General features: G+C 49.8%; 1 protein-coding gene across 7 annotated transcripts in view; it reads right to left on the bottom strand.

Annotated features, from left to right (window-relative positions):
• DENND2B (DENN domain containing 2B) overlaps positions 1–20,530 on the bottom strand; it is a 318,048-nt gene that overhangs the window by 58,599 nt on the left and 238,919 nt on the right. For all 7 annotated transcript variants that reach the window (XM_038764635.1, XM_038764634.1, XM_038764636.1 and 4 more), the window contains 2 exons: positions 8,542–8,690; positions 2,630–2,845 (listed from right to left, as the gene is read on the bottom strand). In XM_038764635.1, coding sequence (XP_038620563.1) covers positions 2,630–2,845; positions 8,542–8,690 — 365 coding nt within the window. The remainder of the gene's footprint in view (positions 1–2,629; positions 2,846–8,541; positions 8,691–20,530) is intronic.

The following is a 20,530-nucleotide window of genomic DNA, read 5'->3' as shown; positions in this document are numbered from 1 at the left end:
CGTATTCATTCATTCGATCGCATTTATTGAGCGCTTACTGTGTGCAGAGCACTGGACTAAGCGCTTGGGAAGTACAAGTTGGCAACATCCAGAGGCGGTCCCTAGCCAACAACGGGCTCACAGTCTATCTTTATACTCTATTACTTTCTCAAATCTATAATTTCTTTTAGTGTCGTCACCCCAACTGGATTGTGAGGTCACTGAGGGCAGGAATCATGTCTACAAATTCTTTTGGAGTCTCCCAAGTCCTTAGAACGGAACAACATGGTAGCGCTATTGACCGACTGAGGCACAGCCGGCCACTTGGACAATACTACCTTCTGTATTCATTCATTCATTCAATCGTATTTATTGAGCGCATACTGTGTGCAGAGCACTGGTCTAAGCGCTGGGGAGGTTACAAGGTGATCAGGCTGTCCCACGGGGGGCTCATAGTCTTCATCCACATATGACAGATGAGGGAACTGAGGCCCACAGAGTGTACTTCCCAAGCATTTAGTACAGTGCTCTGCACACAGTGAGCGCTCAATAAATACGATTGATTGATTGATTGATTGATTGAGATGATTTGCCCAAAGTCACACAGCTGACAATTGGCAGAGCCGGGATTTGAACCCATGACCTCTGACTCCAAAACCCGGGCTCTGAGCCTGGAAAGTTCAAGCCGGCAACAGAGACGGTCCCTATTATCAATCAACGAATCAATCCATGGTATTTACTGAGAACTTTCTTTGTGCAGAGCACTGTACTAAGCCCTCGGGAGAGGCCAATACAACAGAGTTAGCAGACATGTTCCCTGCCCATAATGAGCTTACAGTCTAGAGGGGAGCTTACAGTCCAGAGGTGGTCTGTCTAACTTCCCCTTCTGGAGTGTCGATAACTTGTGGGCAAGGTCTGTACCGTCTCTTTCCTCACTCCATAACCCCCTGTAGCCGGGGGTCGCGGGCTCACGGCCCAGGGAGCGGGCGAATAGTTATGTTAAAATAAGTAAAATGATCACACCTCCTCCTAGAAGCCTTCCTTGACTAACCCCCTCATTTCCCCACCCTATTGGCCCTCCCTTCTGTGTCACATAAGCACTTGGGTCTGCACCTCTTAAGCACTTTTGTTACCCGCTCCCCCTCCCCGGCTTAACGTACTTGATAATAATAATATTAATAATGTTGGTATTTGTTAAGCACCTACTATGTGCCAAGCACTGTTCTAAGCGCTGGGGTAGATCCAAGGTCATCAGGTTGTCCCATGTGGGGCTCACAATCTTAATCCCCATTTTCCAGATGAGGTAACTGAGGCACAGAGAAGTTAAGTGACTTGCCCAAAGTCACACAGCTGATAAGTGGCGGAGGTGGGATTAGAACCCACAACCTCCGACTCCCAAGCCAGGGCTCTTTCCACTAAACCACGCTGCTTCTCTACTTATGCACTTATGTACTTAAGCACATCTCCTTACACTCTGCCATTTCCCCTATTTGTCATTTATTTTAATATGTCCCACTAGACTGAAAGGTCCTTCAGGGCAGAGATCAGGTCTCCCAACTCCATCGATCGATCCTTTTTTTTTTTTGGTATTTGCTAAGCGCTTACTATGTGCCAGGCATTGTACTAAGCGCTGGGATAGCTACCAGCTAATCAGGCTAATCAGGCTGGACAGAGTCCATGTCCCACATGGGGCTCAGAGCCTTACTCCCCACTTTACGGATGAGGAAACTGAGGTACAGAGAAGTTAAGTGACTTGCCCAAGGTGACGCAGCAGACGAGTGGCAGAGTTGGGATTGGAACTCAGGTCCCCCGACTTCCGGGCCCGTGCTCTATCCACCAGGCCACGCTGCTTGGACTTCTCTCAAGTGCTCAATCCAGCGCTCTGCACTGTAAGCACTCAATAAACATCACTGATTGATCGACCGACTGGTTCATTCATTCAATCGTATTTATTGGGCGCTTACTGTGTGCAGAGCGCTGTACTAAGCGCTTGGGAAGCAGCGTGGCTCAGTGGAAAGAGCACGGACTTTGAAGTCAGAGGTCATGGGTCCAAATCCCGGCTCCGCCAGTTGTCAGCTGGGTGACTTTGGGCAAGCCACTTCACTTCTCTGTGCCTCAGTTCCCTCATGTGTAAAATGGGGATTAAGACTGTGAGCCCCCCGTGGGACAACCTCATCACCTTGTAACCTCCCCAGCGCTTAGAACAGTGCTTTGCACATAGTAAGCGCTTAATAAATGCCATCATTATTATTATTATTATTACCTGCTCTTCAGAAGCCATTCTATGGGGATCAGACAACAATCTGGGCCCTCAGATGCTGATGCACCAAATCAGATGCACCAAATCCCGACGGTTCTAGCTTCACACCATCACTAAAAATCCACCCTTCCCTCTCCATCCAAATGCTGTCATTATTAAGTTGGCAACACATAGAGACGGTCCCTGCCCAACAGTGGGCTCACGGTCTAGAAGACCGGTTGATGATGATGACAAGATGCAGGAGAAGGTGAAGAGATGGGGGGACGGTGCCTGGGGGAATGGGGTCAGGCCATGGCTCCCGGTGGCCAGGGGGAAGGGGCAGGACATCCCGGGGGGCGAGGGTAGAAGTAGGCCGAGGCCCGGAGCCGGGCAGGGAGGAGAGGTGGCTACCTTGGGGATGTGACGGGCCCGTCGGCTGGACAGCAGCTCGCTGGCCGTGCTCAGGCTGTCCTCGTTGAGGCTGGATGGGGAGGAGGGCAGGCTCAGCTGGGCCAACAGCAACATGTCGTCGTGGCTGTGCCGCTTGGGCAACCGCGGCACCCGCTGGCTCTTCCTCTCCGACCAGTTCCCGACCCGCAGGGAGTGGCTGCCGGACTTCAGGGACAGCTGGCGGGGGGGGAAGGCGACACGCTGAGCCACCACCCGATAATGGCGGTGGCCCCGGGGGGCCCTCTAGACCTTCGAGGCGGGCCGGGGAATGTGTCCGCCCTATCGTTCCACTGTACTCTCCGAAGAGCTTAGTAATGATAATAATGACGGTATTTGTTAAGCACTTGCTATGTGCCAAGCACTGTTCAAAGTGCTGGAGGAGACACGAGGTAATCAGGTTGTCCCAAGTGGGGCTCACAGTCTTTATCTCCATTTTCCAGATGAGGGAACTGAGGCGCAGAGAAGTGAAGTGTCTTGCCCAATGTCACACGGCCAACAAGTGTATATATGTATATATGGTTGTACATATTTATTACTCTATTTATTTATTTATTTATTTATTTTACTTGTACATATCTATCCTATTTATTTTATTTTGTTGGTATGTTTGGTTTTGTTCTCTGTCTCCCCCTTTTAGACTGTGAGCCCACTGTTGGGTAGGGACTGTCTCTATGTGTTGCCAACTTGTACTTCCCAAGCGCTTAGTACAGTGCTCTGCACATAGTAAGCGCTCAATAAATACGATTGATAATGATGATGATGACAAGTGGCGGAGCTGGGATTAGAACCCATGACCTCTGACTCCCAAGTCTGTGTTCTTTCCACTAAGCCATGCTGCTTCTCTACAGCGCTCTAGTACAGAGCTCAGCATACGGTAAGTGCTCAATAAATAATAATGATGGCATTTATTAAGCGCTTACTATGTGCAACACACTGTTCTAAGTGCTGGGGAGGTTACAAGGTGATCAGGTTGTCCCACAGGGGGCTCAGGGGCTTAATCCCCATTTTACAGACGAGTTAACTGAGGCCCAGAGAAGTGAAGTGACTTGCCCAAAGTCACACAGCTGACAATTGGCGGAGCCGGGATTTGAACCCACGACCTCGGACTCCAAAGCCCATGCTCTTTCCACTGAGCCACGCTGCTTCTCTGAAGCAATGACTTTAGAATGACTGACTGACTCTCAGAGCGACATCTGTGCTCTGCCTGTCCTGACCTGGTCAGACCTGAGTTAAAGGCCCCTTCCTTCCTCTCCCCCTCATCCCCCTCTCCATCCCCCCCATCTTACCTCCTTCCCTTCCCCACAGCCCCTGTATATATGTATATATGTTTGTACAAATTTATTACTCTATTTATTTATTTATTTTACTTGTACCTATCTATTCTATTTATTTTATTTTGTTAGTATGTTTGGTTTTGTTCTCTGTCTTCCCCCTTCTAGACTGTGAGCCCACTGATGGGTAGGGACCGTCTCTATATGTTGCCAGCTTGTACTTCCCAAGCGCTTAGTACAGTGCTCTGCACACAGTAAGCGCTCAATAAATACGATTGATTGATTAAAGGAGAGCAGGAGCGGGGAGGCCGGCCCACCCGCCCCTGGAGGACCGTCCCCAGGAATTCTCCTTAGGCTCTTCTCCTTGTGGGAGTCAGCCACTAAACTAGCTGGGGGACCTATCCTTGGGCCTAAACTTAGGGCCCAAAGGTGGTGATCTCTGCTGCTTTCAGGACCCCGAAATTCAACAGCCTATAGAGGTAGGGCCCGTCCCCAAGAAGGGGTCCTCAAAACTGTAAGCTCGTTGTGGGCAGGGAATGTGTCTGTTACAGTGTTATATCGTACCCTCCCAAGAGCTTAGTATAGTGCTCTGCACACAGTAAGCACTCAGTAAATCATCAATCGTATTTATTGAGCGCTTACTATGTGCAGAGCACTGTACTAAGCGCTTGACTGACTGACCCTCCAGACGTCTATAGAAGAGGGGATAAGACACATGCAAGGAAGTGGTCAGAGTCACATTCAGTTCTGCCCAACACATGTATTCACCATGATTTTGGCCCGGAATGTCCTCCTCTCCATCCCCCCACATCTTACCTCCTTCACTTCCCCACAGCACCTGTATATATGTATATATGTTTGTACATATTAATACTCTATTTATTTATTTTACTTGTACATATCTATTCTATTTATTTTATTTTGTTAGTATGTTTGGTTTTGTTCTCTGTCTCCCCCTCTTAGACTGTGAGCCCACTGTTGGGTAGGGACTGTCTCTATAGGTTGCCAACTTGTACTTCCCAAGCACTTAGTACAGTGCTCTGCACACAGTAAGCGCTCAATAAATACGACTGATGATGATGACTGTCTCTATATGTTGCTAACTTGGACTTCCCAAGCGCTTAGTACAGTGCTCTGCACACAGTAAGCGCTCAATAAATACGATTGATTGATTGATTGATTAGGGAATCAGGGGATGTTTCTCAGTCCAGGTGAGCTTATTTTGGATAGTGTGCGGTGGAGTTCATTCATTCAATCGTATTTATTGAGCGCTTACTGTGCGCAGAGCACTGTATTAAGCGCTTGGGAAGTACAAGTTGGCAACATATAGAGATTGTCCCTACCCAACAGTGGGCTCACGGTCTAGAGTTGGAAGAGGCAGGTGGATGTGGGCCTGGGTGAGGACTCCAGCTCGAGTAGGAGAGTAACCCCTGGGTTCTAAGAGAATGGGGGGTCCCAGAGCCCTGGGCTGGGGGGCCCCGGCGTTCTGCCCAGAGTACAGCTCAACTCGGGGCCCATCTCCGGTAGAGAAGCAGCGTGGCTCAGTGGAAAGTGCACGGGCTTTGGAGTCAGAGGTCATGGGTTCAAATCCCGGCTCCACCAATTGTCAGCTGGGTGACTTTGGGCAAGTCACTTCACTTCTCTGGGCCTCAGTTACCTCGTCTGTAAAATGGGGATTAAGACTGTGAGCCCCCTGAGGGACAACCTGATCACCTTGTAACCTCCCCAGCGCTTAGAACAGTGCTTTGCACATAGTAAGTGCTTAATAAATGCCATCATTATTATTATTATTACCTGCTCTTCAGAAGCCATTCTACGGGGATCAGACAACAATCTGGGCCCTCCCTCCCTCGGGGGCCTACATCAGGTCCCAGCTGGCTCCTCCGTCCCTCTCAGTAAAGTCAGTCAGTCAGTCATATTTACTATATGCAGAGGACCGTGCTAAGGGCTTGGGAGAGTACAGTATTCATTCATTCATTCAATCGTATTTATTGAGCGCTTACTGTGTGCAGAGCACTGTACTAAGCGCTTGGGAAGTACAAGTTTGCAACATATACTGACAGTCCCTACCCGACAGCGGGCTCATAGTCTAGAAGCCTAGTCAATATAACAGTCTAGTCAGTATAATAGGCACATTCCCTGCTCACGACAGCAGCGTGAGCGTGAGGAGCAGCGTGGCTCAGTGGAAAGAGCCCGGGCTTTGGAGTCGGAGGTCATGGGTTCAAATCCCGGCTCCGCCAATTGTCAGCTGTGTGACTTGGGCAAGTCACTTAACTTCGCTATGCCTCAGTAACCTCATCTGTAAAATGGGGATTAAGTCTGTGAGCCCCACATAGGACAACCTAATCACCTTGTATCCCCCCAGCGCTTAGAACAGTGCTTTGCACATAGTAAGCTCTTAATAAATGCCATCATCATCATCATCATCATCACGACGGGCTTACCCTCTAGAGATGACCCATGGGTCAAGTGGCCCACGTCATCCCCCGGGGCCTGGAATGCCCTCCCTCTGCCCATCCGCCAAGCTAGCTCTCTTCCTCCCTTCAAGGCCCTACTGAGAGCTCACCTCCTCCAGGAGGCCTTCCCAGACTGAGCCCCTTCCTTCCTCTCCCCCTCGTCCCCCTCTCCATTCCCCCCATCTTACCTCCTTCCCTTCCCCACAGCACCCATATATATGTATATATGTTTGTACATATTTGTTACTCTATTTATTCATTTTACTTGTACATATCTATTCTATTTATTTTATTTTGTTAGTACGTTTGGTTTTGTTCTCTGTCTCCCCCTTTTAGACTGTGAGCCCACTGTTGGGTAGGGACTGTCCCTATATGTTGCCAACTTGTACTTCCCAAGCGCTTAGTACAGTGCTCTGCACACAGTAAGCGCTCAATAAATACGATTGATGATGATGATGATGAAGTGGCCTGCCCTCAGAAAGCAACAGGGGGTGGCGGGGGGATCCTGCTTTGTGGCCCTGGCTGGGCTACTCCCCCTCACCCCATGACTTCCACCAGTTTGGACAAGGTTCTAGGAGAGACAACTGGTTTCCTGCTAAAGGTCCAAGCCCTTGACTGAGCTCCCCAGTGGTGCTCACGCCTCTCCACATGCTATCCATGGCCGCCTGGAGTCAATCGAAACACAGAGAACCAGCGTGGCCTAGTAGTTAAGAGCGTGTGCCTGGGAGTGGGAAAGACCTGGGTTTTAATCCCAGCTCCGCCCCATGTCTGCTGGGTGACCTGGGGTAAGTCACTTCACTTCTCTGGGCCACAGGTACCTCATCTGTAAAATGGGAATTAAGACTGTGAGTCCCAAGAGGGACACGGACTGTGTCCAACCTGACCTGTCTACTTGTTTTGTTATCTGTCTCCCCCTTCTAATAATAATAATGGTGGCATTTATTAAGCGCTTACTATGTGCAAAGCACCGTTCTAAGCGTTGGGGAGGTTACAAGGTGATCAGGTTTTCCCACATGGGGCTCACAGTCTTAATCCCCATTGTACAGATGAGGTAACTGAGGCCCAAAGTCACACAGCTGACAAGTGGTGGAGCCGGGGTTCGAACCCATGACCTCTGACTCCAAAGCCCGGGCTCTTTCCACCGAGCCATGTAGACTGTGAGCCCGTTTTTGGGTAAGGCCCGCCTCTATATGTTGCCGATTTGTTCTTAGTGCAGTGCTCTGCACACAGTGAGCGCTCAATAAATACGACTGAATGAATGAATGAGCTTGCATCCACCCTATCGCTTAGTGCAGTGCCTGGCACGTGGTAAGTGCTTAAAAAAAAGATGCTGGTTGGGGGCCTCATCTGTCAGTGTGAGGGAGCTTCTTGTCATGAAGAAAAACGAAGAAGGGTGAGCGAGGCCGCCGAGCCAGTGGACTCATGGGCCAAAGGTGTTTTCTACCTCTCGTCCCCCCAACCTTCGTTCTCTCCCTCTGCCCCGGTCAACTCCTGGACAGGTCTCCCAGCGGGGCCCACCCTGCCCCATCCCCCAGCTGCTCCTCCACTCTGGCTCCAGGCCCTCCTCCCCCGGCCCCCGCTGCGCCGCGGACAGCGCTTAGTTCATTCCTGGAAAAGCTGCCAAGCCAAATGCTCTGACCCGGGGCCAAGGCCCTGCCGGGGTGCGCTGCTCGGCAGAGGCGGCCGAGGTGACGGTAGCGGCGGCCGGGAGAGTGACTTGAGGCCGGAAGAATGAAGATGTTCACGGCTTTGTGATGTCAGCGCCAGAACCCTGGCATTTCGGGGGAGGGCGGGAGGGGAGGCCTCCCTTGGGGACCAGGCTCAGGGCTAAAAACAGAAGAAAGCGGCAAGGAGGGAAACAGGAAGGCAGGAAGGAGCCTCTCTCAGAGACCAGAATGGGTCTGGGAAGGCCGAGGCGGGCGGTCTTCCTTCCCAGAGGAGCAAGAGTTAAGAAAAAGAGTGGCGGCCCTCCAGCCTTCCGAGGGGTCGGCTGGGCTCTGGGGTAGGCCTGGATTTCTGGGAATGGCCCAACTGCTGCTCCCTTTCAGGGGCTCCCGGAGCCGTTGGGGCGGGCACCGGCCTGAGGAGCGGGGGATGCCCACTCCGGGCTCTGGGAGGTAGCGGGGGGTGAGCCGGGGTCCGTTACCTGGGGCGGGCTGGTGTACTTCCTCTCCTGGGGAGTCCACATCCTGTGCAAAGAGTCTAGGGAGTTCTCGGACAACGGCTGGGATTTTCGCCCCGTGGGTCGGCCCTTCAGGTCCACATCTTCATAGGGATTCTCCTTGGGCTGATCTCCTACAGTCGGGGACAGGGGGAGGGTTGGTTTTGGGGTGGGGGAAGGAGGGGGGGAAGAAGAAGGAAAAGAAGACATACAACTCCAGACACACCCACACACCCAGACACACACCGTACTCAAAAACATACACCCACACACACAAACACACACACACACAAAAACACACACACACACGGACGAATGAAAAAAAATTCCCGAGAACCCAACTGAGCGCCCTCCCCCTCTGGCCCCGCGAGGACCACGTGAGTCAGGCCGCTGTCTGCAGCTGGAAGGCCTGGGAGCAGAGCTTGGCTGGGCTGTCCAGAAGCTGCAAACTCCCTCTCCCTGTCTCTCCCTCCTCCTCCTCTTCCTCCTCCTCCCTCCCTTCCTCCCCGGTCATCTCCTTTCATAAATGGACGGATTGTGTAAGGCCCCCTCAGCCGGGCTCAAACAGGCCGCGGCTCCAGCCTGGGTAGAAATCCTTTAGCCGCCCTCTGTGGGGTGTGGGAAAGTGGCGGAGGGGGCGGGGAATTCTTCCTTTTCCCAAAGTCTCCACGAGAGCAGCAACAAACAGCTCCTGCTCGGCCCCCAACAGCTTCAAAGCTCCAGGGATCAGGCCGGGATCCTTAGGACGGAAAAAAAGGCCCTCCATTCCCCTCCCTCTTGGGAGACGGTCAGTCGGGCAGGGATCGCGTCTCCCAATTCTTCGGCATTAGATTCTCCCAAGTACTTGGACCACTGCTCTGTATACAGTAAGCCTGAAGCCTGGCACAATTCTTTCTTTTCCCAAAGTCTCCACAAGAGCAGCAACAAACGGCTCCTGCTCGGCCCCCAACAGCTTCAAAGCTCCAGGGATCAGGCCGGGATCCTTAGGACGGATAAAAGGCCCTCCATTCCCCTCCCTCTTGGGAGACGGTCAGTCGGGCAGGGATCGCGTCTCCCAATTCTTCGGCATTAGATTCTCCCAAGTACTTGGACCACTGCTCTGTATACAGTAAGCCTGAAGCCTGGCACAATTCTTTCTTTTCCCAAAGTCTCCACGAGAGCAGCAACAAATGGCTCCTGCTCGGCCCCCAACAGCTTCAAAGCTCCAGGGATCAGGCCGGGATCCTTAGGACGGATAAAAGGCCCTCCATTCCCCTCCCTCTCGGGAGACGGTCAGTCGGGCAGGGATCGCGTCTCCCAATTCTTCAGCATTAGATTCTCCCAAGTACTTGGACCATTGCTCTGTATACAGTAAGCCTGAAGCCTGGCACAAAGTAAGCACTTGACAAAAACCACAGTTATTAAGCCCTCCATAAACACCATTCATTGACTGACTGTCGGGGACATGCGACGCCTCAGTCCTCCGTTACCCTCACGGTCAAAAAGTTCTTCCTTCTGTCTAGCCTAAGTCTCTCACTGCAATTTCAACTCCTTCCCTCTAGTTCTCTTGTTCTCCCTCCGACTTTTAGAGTGTAAGCCCCATGCAGGACCTGATTATCCTGTATCGACCCCAGCGCTTGGTATTTGTGAAGCACTTACTACGTGCCAGGCACCGTACTAAGTGCTGGGGGAATTGGGTTGACCACAGTCCCTGTCCCACATCCTTAATCCCTATCTTCTAGATGGAGAAACTGAGGCACGGAGAAGTGAAGCGACTTGCTCAAGTTCACTCAGCAGATGAATGGCAAAGCTGGGATTAGAACCCAGGTCCTTCTGATTCCCAGGCCTGTTCTCTAACTACTAAGGCAGGATGCTTCTTCCGTAGCAGATAGTAAGCATTTAACAAATATCACAATTATTCGAATTATTATTTCTTCTCTTAATGGAGAGAAAGACCAGCCAGACCATCCTCCAGCAGCATGGCTCAGTGGAAAGAGCCCGGGCTTTGGAGTCAGAGGTCACGGGTTCAAATCCCGGCTCCGTCAACTGTCAGCTGTGTGACTTTGGCCAAGTCACTTCACTTCTCTGCGCCTCAGTTACCTCATCTGTAAAATGGGGATGAAAACTGTGAGCCCACCGTGGGACAACCTGATCACCTTGTAACCTCCCCAGAGCTTAGAACAGTGCTTTGCACATAGTGAACGCTTAACAAATGCCATCATTATTATTATTATTATCCTCTCTTCTATTAGTCAGCACTTTAGCACGGAGTCCAGCGCCTAATATAACGCCTGGCACATAGTAAGTGCTTAACAAATACCACAATTACCAAGCAATCAATGGTATTTATTGAGAGCTTACTGTGTGCAGAGCACTCTACTAAGTGCTTGGGAGAGTCCAATATAATAGAGTTAAGCACTTAGTAGTAATAATAATAATAATGATGACATTTATTAAAGCACTTACTATGTGCAAAGAACTGTTCTAAGCGCTGGGGAGGTTACAAGGTGATCAGGTTGTCCCACGGGGGGTTCACAGTCTTAATTCCCATTTTACAGATGAGGTCACAGAGGCCCAGAGAAGTTAAGTGACTTGCCCAAAGTCACACAGATGACAAGCGGTGGAGCCGGAATTTGAACCCATGACCTCTGACTCCAAAGCCCGGGCTCTTTCCACTGAGCCACGCTGCTTCTCATATAATGATGGCATTTGTTAAGCACTCACTATGCGCAAAGCACTGTTCCAAGTGCTGGGAAGGTTACAAGGTGATGAGAAGCAGCGTGGCTCAGTGGAAAGAGTATGGGCTTTGAAGTCAGAGGTCATGGGTTCGAATCCCGGCTCCGCCACATGTCTGCTGTGTGACCTTGGGCAAGTCACTTAACTTCTCTGAGCCTCAGTTACCTCATCTGTAAAATGGGGATTAAGACTGTGAGCCCCCCGTGGGACAACCTGATCACCTTGTAACCTCTCCAGCGCTTAGAACACTGCTTTGCACATAGTAAGCGCTTAACAAATGCCATCATTATTATTATTATTATTATCAGGTTGTCCCACGGGGGGGCTCACAGTTTTCATCCCCATTTTACAGATGAGGTAACTGAGGCGCAGAGAAGTGAAGTGACCTGCCCAAAGTCACACAGCTGACAGTTGGCAGAGCCAGGATTTGAACCCATAACCTCTGACTCCAAAGCCCGCGTTCTTTCCATTGAGCCATGCTGCTTCTCTGCACACAGTAAGCGCTCAATAAATATGACTGAATGAATCCCCGAGCCCAGGGGTGTGGAAGGAGACCAGAGCAGCCCTTTGCGGATGCAGCGGGGCGATACACTGCGGGAGGGGGCAACAACCATCTCTGTATGTTGCCAACTTGGACTTCCCAAGCACTTAGTACAGTGCTCTGCACACAGTATATATGTATATATGTTTGTACATATTTATTACTCTATTTTACTTGTACATATTCATCCTATTTATTTTATTTTGTTAATATGTTTAGTTTTGTTGTCTGTCTCCCCCTTCTAGACTGTGAGCCCGCTGCTGGGTAGGGACCGTCTCTAGATGTTGCCAACTTGGACTTCCCAAGCGCTTAGTCCAGTGCTCTGCACACAGTAAGCGCTCAATAAATACGATTGAATGAATGAATGCACTATTGGGGACCAGGTCCAGCTCAGCTATTGTTGTACTGTACTCTCCCCAGCACTCAGTGCTCGGCACTCCGCACTCCGTAAGCGCTCAATAAATACAACCGACTGATTCCATGGGAACAAGGCCTGGACAATCACTCCAACCCAGGACCACGGACCCCATTCAATTCCAACGGGCCAAAGTTACCGGATGCTCGGCGGAGACCTAGAAAACCTGACGCCCATCACAGTGCCAGCAGGCCTCTCCCCCGCCCCACCCCTCTCCCCACAGTCGGCCCCCAAATCTCAGCCCAAATGGCACCTTTACAAACTCTCCCCACCTCTCATCATCATCATCACCATCAATCATATTTATTGAGCGCTTACTGTGTGCAGAGCACTGTACTAAGAGCTTGGGAAGTACAAGTTGGCAACATATAGAGACAGTCCCTACCCAACAGTGGACTCACAGTCTAAAAGGGGGAGACAGAGAACAAAACCAAACATACTAACAAAATAAAATAAATAGAATAGATATGTACAAGTAAAATAAATAAATAAATAAATAGAGTAATAAATATGTACAAAAATATATACATATATACAGGTGCTCTGGGGAAGGGAAGGAGGTAAGACGGGGGGATGGAGAGGGGGAAGAGCACAGGGCAAAGAACAATCAATTAATCAATCAATCGTATTTATTGAGCGCTTACTGTGTGCAGAGCACTGGACTAAGCGCTTGGGAAGTACAAGTTGGCAACACATAGAGACAGTCCCTACCCAACAGTGGGCTCACAGTCTAAAAGGGGGAGACAGAGAACAAAACCAAACATACTAACAAAATAAAATAAATGGAATAGATATGTACAAGTAAAATAAATAAATAAATAGAGTAACAAATATGTACAAACATATATACATATAAACAGGTGCTGTGGGGAAGGGAAGGAGGGAAGATGGGGGGGATGGAGAGGGAGATGGAGAGGGGATGGATGGAGGGAGATGGAGAGGGGATGGATGGAGGGAGATGGAGAGGAGAGGTCTCAAGGAGGAGACCACAAAGGAGGGACGATGAAGAAGCGGAGCTGCTGAGAGACAGCGATGGTTGGGAAATAGGAGACCGTGGAGGAGGGAAGCAGAAGGACTGAGGCTGCTGAGAGACACACAATAAGCGCTCAATAAATACGATTGATGATGATGATGCTGAGAGACAGAGACGGTCGGGTGGCAGGGGAGCAACCTGGCTGGGAAACTTGAAAGCCCACGGCTGGGGCTCTGGGGGCAGACACCCCAAGATTGAGCCTGTCCCCACTAGAACGCCCAGGGTAAATCAAAAAGTGCCAGGAGGCCTAGTGGATAGAGCATGGGCCTGGGCGTCACACGGTCATGGGTTTATTGATTCATTCATTCATTTGTTCGTATTTATTGAGCGCTTACTGTGTGCAGAGCACCGTCCTAAGCACTTGGAAAGTACAACCGGCTCCACCACGTGTCAGCTATGTGACCCTGGGCAAGCCGCTTCACTCTCTGCGCCTCAGTTACCTGATCTGTAAAAAGGGGATTAAGACTGTGTTCATTCATTCATTCATTCAATCGTATTTATTAAGCACTTACTGTGTGCAGAGCACTGGACTCATTCATTTAATCGTATTTATTGAGCACTTACTGTGTGCAGAGCACTGGACTCATTCATTCAATCGTATTTATTGAGCACTAGCTGTGTGCAGAGCACTGGACTAAGCGCTTGGGAAGTACAAGTCGGCAACATAGAGAGACGGAACCTACTCAACAACGGGCTCACGGTCAAGAAGGGGCAGGGACTGTGTCCAACCTGATTAGCTTGTATCTACCCCAGCGCTTAGTACAGCGCCTGGCACTTGGAAAGCATTTAACAAAGACCATAAAAAAAAAATTAAAAAAGGAGGGGGTGCACCTGCCGAGGCCAAGGGCCCAGGAGGGTGGGCGTCTCTGATTTAAGTCCCTATTTGATCCATTCCCTGCCCGGGGCAGGCCCTGCAGTGAAAGGGGATCTAGTTGATTACCTTGTATCCTAATTCTCCTAAACCTTTCAGCTGCCTTTGACACTGGGGACCACCCCCGTATCCTGGAAACGTTATCTCACGTTGGCTTCACCGATACTGTCCTCTCCTGGTTCTCCTTCCAGCTCTCCGACCGCTCATTCTCAGCCTCTTTCCCGGGCTTCTCCTCTGCCTCCCACCCATTAACCGTGGGAATCCCTCAAGGCTCAGTTCTGGGTCCCCCGCGACGTCTATTCTCCGTCTACACCCAGTCCCTTGGAGAACTCAATCGCTCCCATGGCTTCGACTACTGTCTTTATGCAGATGATTCCCAAATCTACTTCTCTAGCCTTGACTTCTCTCCTTCTCTGCGGTCTTGCCTTTCCTCCTGCCTTCAGGACATCTCTACTTGGACGTCCCACTAACCCCTCAAACTTGACATGTCCAAAACAGAACTCACATTCAGCGTGGCTCAGTGGAAAGAGCCCGGGCTTTGGAATCAGAGGTCATGGGTTCAAATCCCGGCTCCACCAATTGTCAGCTGGGTGACTTTGGGCAAGTCACTTAACTTCTCTGGGCCTCAGTTCCCTCATCTGTAAAATGGGGATTAAGACTGTGAGCCCCCCGTGGGACAACCTGATCACCTTGTAAACTGAACAGTGCTTTGCACATAGTAAGTGCTTAAAAAATGCCATTATTATTATTATTATTATTCAATTGTATTTATTGAGTGCTTACTGTGTTCAAAGCACTGTACTAAGTGCTTGGGAGAGTACAATATGACAACTATCAGACAAATTCCTGCCCACAACGAGGTATTCCTACCTAAATCCCATCCTCCCTGAGACTTTCCCATATTGTCCACTATCTTCCCTGCCTCCCAAGCCTTTAAGCTTGGCATTATCCCTGACTCATCTATCTCATTCATCCCATATATTCAATCGGTCACCAAATCCCATCACCAAATCCCGACAGCTCTAGCTTCACAACATCACTAAAAATCCACCCTTCCCTCTCCATCCAAACTGCTACTACACTGATAATGATGGTGACGGCATTTATTAAGTGCTTACTATGTGCAAAGCACTATTCTAAGCACTGGGGAGGTTTCAAGGTAATCAGGTTGTCCCACAGGGGGCTCACAGTCTTAATCCCCATTTTACAGATGAGGGAACTGAGGCACAGAGAAGTGAAGTGACTTGCCCAGAGTCACACAGCTGACAATTGGCGGAGGCGGGATTTGAACCCATGACCTCTGACTCCAAAGCCCGGGCTCTTTCCACTGAGCCACGCTGCTTCTCTAACCCTGATCCGAGCAGTCATTGTATTCCGCCTCGACTACTGTATTTGCCTCCTCGTTGACCTCCCTGCCTCCCGTCTCTCCCCGGCTCCAGTTCGTACTTCATTCTGCTGCCCGGCTCCTTTTTCGCAAAACAGTCCACGTCTTCCCACTCACCAAGAGCCACCGGTGGTTGCTCATCCAATCAATCAATCAATCAATCAATCAATCATCCACCTCCGCATCTAACGGAAACTCCTTACCGTCGGCTTGAAAGGACTTACTGAGCTCTCCCCCTCCAAACTTCACTGATTTCCTACCAGTGAACTCGGCCCGCAAGTTTCAGATCCTCTAACATCAACCTAGTCACTGCACTGCAATCTCATCCATCTCACGGCTGACCCCTTGCCCGTGTCCCCCCGTCTAGTTTGGAAACAAACCACGGCTCTCTCCCCCTTCGAAGCCTTATTAAAACTACGTCTCCTCCGAGAGGGCTTCCCTGACCAACTCTTCATTTCCCCGACTCCCTCTCCCTTCTGCGCCGCCTACGTCCCTGGATCTGTTCCCGTTAAGCACTTGATAATCACTTCACCCTCAGCCCCACAGCACTTAGGTTCATACCGGTAACTGATTATAACGTCCGTCTCCCCTCTAGATTGTAAGTTCCTAGTGGGCAGACACCATGTGGGTGCTGTAGAGAAGCAGGGTGCTTAGTGGAAAGAGCCCGGGATTGGGAGTCGAATCCCTGCTCGGCTACTTGTCAGCTGTGTGACTTGGACAGGTCACTTAACTTCTCTGTGCCTCAGTTACCTCATCTGTCAAATGGAGATGAAGACTGTGAGCCCCACCTGGGACAACCTGATTACCTTGTATCTCCGCCAGAGCTTGGAACAGTGCTTGGCACATAGTAAGTGCTTAACAAATACCAACATTATTATAATTATTATTATGTCTATCAACTCCGTTGTACTGGACTCTCTCAAGCACTTAGTACAGTGTTCTGCATACAGTATGTGCTCAATAAAAATCACTGATCTGTTGATCTACCCTAGTATTTAGCCATGTGTGGTCCAAAGTAAGTGCTTAATAAATACCGTATTGATGTTATTCTTTGACTCAACTGCTGTGGCCTCTGGGATACGGAAAACCCAGGCCTTTATTTATTATTTTTTTAATGGTACTCGTTAGGCACTTTCTATGTGCCAAGCACTGTACTAAGAGCTGTAAAAGATCATCAGGTTGGGCATAGTCCCTGTCTCCCATGGGGTTTACAGTCTAAGTAGAAGGAAGTAGGATTTCATCCCCATTTTACTGGTGAGGTAAGTGAGATACAGAGATGCTAAGGAACTTGTCCAAGGTCACACAGCACATGAGTAGCAATCAATCAATCAATCAATCAATCGTATTTATTGAGTGCTTACTGAGTGCAGAGCACTGTACTAAGCACTTGGGAAGTACAAGTTGGCAACATATAGAGACGGTCCCTACCCAACAGTGGGCTCACAGTCTAGTAGCAGAGCAGGGATTATTAAAAGTAGTAATAAGAACAATATTATAATTTCAGTATTTGTTAAGAACTTAGTATGTGCCAGGCACTGTATATTTAAGTGCTGGGATAGACACAGGCTAATCAGGTTGGACACAGTCCTTGTCCCACATGGGGTTCACAGTCTTAATCCCCATTTTCCAGTTGAGGGAAATGAGGCACAGAGAAGTTACGTGACCTGCCCAGGGTCACACAGCAGACAAGTATTACTCTGTTTATTTTACTTGTATGCATTTACTAGTCTATTTATTTTGTTAACGATATGCATATAGCTTTAATTCTATTTGTTCTGACGATTTTGACACCCGTCTACATGTTTTCTAGACCCGTCTTCTAGACTGTGAGCCCATTGCTGGGTAGGGACCATCTCTATCTGTTGCTGACTTGTACTTCCCGAGCGCTTAGTACAGTGCTCTGCACACAGTAAGTGCTCAATAAATACGACTGACTGAATGAACGAATGAAAGTGACATAGCAAGGTATTAGAAGCCAGGTCCTCTGAGTCCCAGAGCCGGGCTCTAACTCAAGTCCCAGACTCTCAGGCCGACACTCAACAGGGGCTGAAGGGAGCCCATCCTCACTTCCCGGAGGGCCTGACTATCAGCGGGGGCTGCAGGGACTTGGGGTCCCAAGAGTCCACCACAACAGCAGTGCACATCAATCAATCAATCAATCAATCGTATTTATTGAGCGCTTACTATGTGCAGAGCACTGTACTAAGCACTTGGGAAGTACAAATTGGCAACATATAGAGACAGTCCCTACCCAACAGTGGGCTCACAGTCTAAAAGGGGGAGACAGAGAACAAAACCAAACATACTAACAAAATAAAATAAATAGAATAGATATGTACAAATAAAATAAATAAATAAATAAATAGAGTAAAAAATATGTACAAACATATATACATATATACAGGTGCTGTGGGGAAGGGAAGGAGGTAAGATGGGGGGGAAGGAGAGGGGGACGAGGGGGAGAGGAAGCTGGGAAGGCCTCCTGGAGGAGGTGAGCTCTCAGTAGGGCCTTGAAGGGAGGAAGAGGGCTAGCTTGGCGGATGGGCAGAGGGAGGGCATTCCAGGCCCGGGGGATGACGTGGGCCGGGGGTCGATGGCGGGACAGGCGAGAGCGAGGTACGGTGAGGAGATCAGCGGTGGAGGAGCGGAGGGTGCGGACTGGGCTGGAGAAGGAGAGAAGGGAGGTGAGGTAGGAGGGGGCGAGGCGATGGACAGCCTTGAAGCCCAGGGTGAGGAGTTTCTGCCTGATGCGCAGATTGATTGGTAGCCACTGGAGATTTTTGAGGAGGGGAGTGATATGCCCAGAGCGTTTCTGGACAAAGATAATCCGGGCAGCAGCATGAAGTATGGATTGAAGTGGAGAGAGACACGAGGATGCCAATTTGCTGCCCCTGAGCCACGGCCGGAGAGGACAGGGGCCCTGAAAGAATTGGTGTGGTGGGAGTGGACAGGAAGCCTGCATCCCGGTGGCGTGCGCATGCCTATCCACCGCTGCTCAGCACCGTTCCGCTGTGCTGGGTGGCCTGTAAAGGCCCAAATCCATGCTGGTGCTGGGGAGGGGAAGGGGAATGTCTGGACTTCATAGGCCAGGCTGACCTCTAGTCCCAGGGCTCAAATCATGCAGGATCCTGCCCAGGCCAAGAACAACAAGCTCTCAATCTCAATCCCCACTCCTCCCTTATCTTGCTTGTCTCCTACTACTAATAATAATGATGGCATTTGTTAAGCACTTACTATGTGCCAAGCACTGTTCTAAGCGCTGGGGGGGATACAAGGTGATCATGTTGTTCCACAGGGGGCTCACAATCTTAATCCCCATTTTACAGATGAGGGAACTGAGGCCCAGAGAAGTAAAGTGACTTGCCCAAAGTCACACAGCTGACAATTGGCAGAGCCGGGATTTGAACGCACGACCTCTGACTCCAAAGCCCGTGCTCTTTCCACTGAGCCACACTGCTTCTCTTGAGCCACGCTGCTTCTCTAAGCAGAAGAAATAATAATAATAATAGTACTTGTTAAGCACTTACTAGATGCAAAGCACTGTTCTAAGTGCTGGGGGGGATACAAGGTGATCAGGTTGTCCCACGGGGGGCTCACAGTCTTCATCCCCATTTGACAGATGAGGGAACTGAGGCCTAGAGAAGTGATGTGACTTGCCCAAAGTCAAACAGCTGACAATTGGCAGAGCGGGGATTTGAACCCATGACCTCTGACTCCAAAGCTCTGGTCTTTCCATTGAGCCACTCTGCTTCGCTAACCCAGCCCGCAAGCTTCACTCCTCTAATGCCAACCTACTTGTTTCTCCCGCCACCCACCTCTTGCCCAAGTCCTCCCCCGGCCCTGGAACTCCCCCTCTAGACTGTAAGCTCATCGTGGGCAGGGAACATGTCTACCAACTTTGTTCTAGGGTTCTCTCCCAAGCGCTCAGTACAGTGCTCTGCACCCAACAAGCCCTCAATAAATACGATTGATTGATCAATTGACTGAAGAGACTGAGATAGGCTGGAGTAGAGGCCAATGGGGACTTTAGGGAGGGCAGTTCCCTTGGAGTGGATGGGGCGGGAGCCGGATTGCTGGGGGTAAGAGAGGGAATTCTAGACTGTGAGCCCATTGTTGGATAGGGACCATCTCTATATGTTGCTTACTTGTACTACCCAAGTGTTTAGTACAGTGCTCTGCGCACAGTAAGAACTCAATAAATACGATTGAATGAATGAAGAATTGGAGGAGAGAAAGTGGAGATAACAGGTTGCAAACGAGTCCCTAAAAGAGCCTGGAAAGATGGAGTGATAACTGGGGAGATGGGGCGATAACTGGACGGTACAGAGGGGTACAGACAGGGATTTTTTTTAAGATAGGGACATGTTACAAAGCAGCGGGGAAGACGCCATTGGAGCTCGTTGTGGGAGAGGAATGTGTCTATCGATTCTTTAATACTGTACTCTCTAAGTGCTTAGTACAGTGCTCCGCACACATGATCGACTGATTGAATAGTTGAAGGTGATGTCATACAGAGAATAAGGTTCAAATCATGGGTTCAAATCCCAGCTCCACCAATTGTCAGCTGTGTGACTTTGGGCAAGTCACTTCACTTCTCCGGGTCTCACTTACCTCATCTGCAAAATGGGGATTAAAACTGTGAGCCCCATGTGGGACAACCTGATCACCTTGTATCCCCCCCAGTGCTTAGAACAGTGCTTTGCACATAGTAAGTGCTTAATAAATGCCATTTAAAAAAAAATAAGGGAGGAAACAAGTGCTTTAATGGGAGGCCAAGGGATGGGATCGAAGGTGCAGGTGGAGGCGACAGATTTTGAGAGGAGGCAGGAGATGTCCTCTTGAGATACTCCTGGGAAGTAGGGGAAGAGTCCAATAAAATAATTATTATTAAATGGGGCATCTAGGACTTAGTACCCGTGCTTGGCAGGTGCTCATTAAAAACCCCTGATTGACTGACTGATCGATACTGGGGCATCTGCAGAGCAGAGAGTGTCTATGAGAAGCAGCTTGACGAA

Source organism: Tachyglossus aculeatus, chromosome 22 (assembly GCF_015852505.1).
Source record: "Tachyglossus aculeatus isolate mTacAcu1 chromosome 22, mTacAcu1.pri, whole genome shotgun sequence".
Classification (NCBI taxonomy): domain Eukaryota; kingdom Metazoa; phylum Chordata; class Mammalia; order Monotremata; family Tachyglossidae; genus Tachyglossus; species Tachyglossus aculeatus.
Note: the sequence above shows the minus strand (reverse complement) of the source record. Positions and strands in the feature narration are given on the sequence as shown.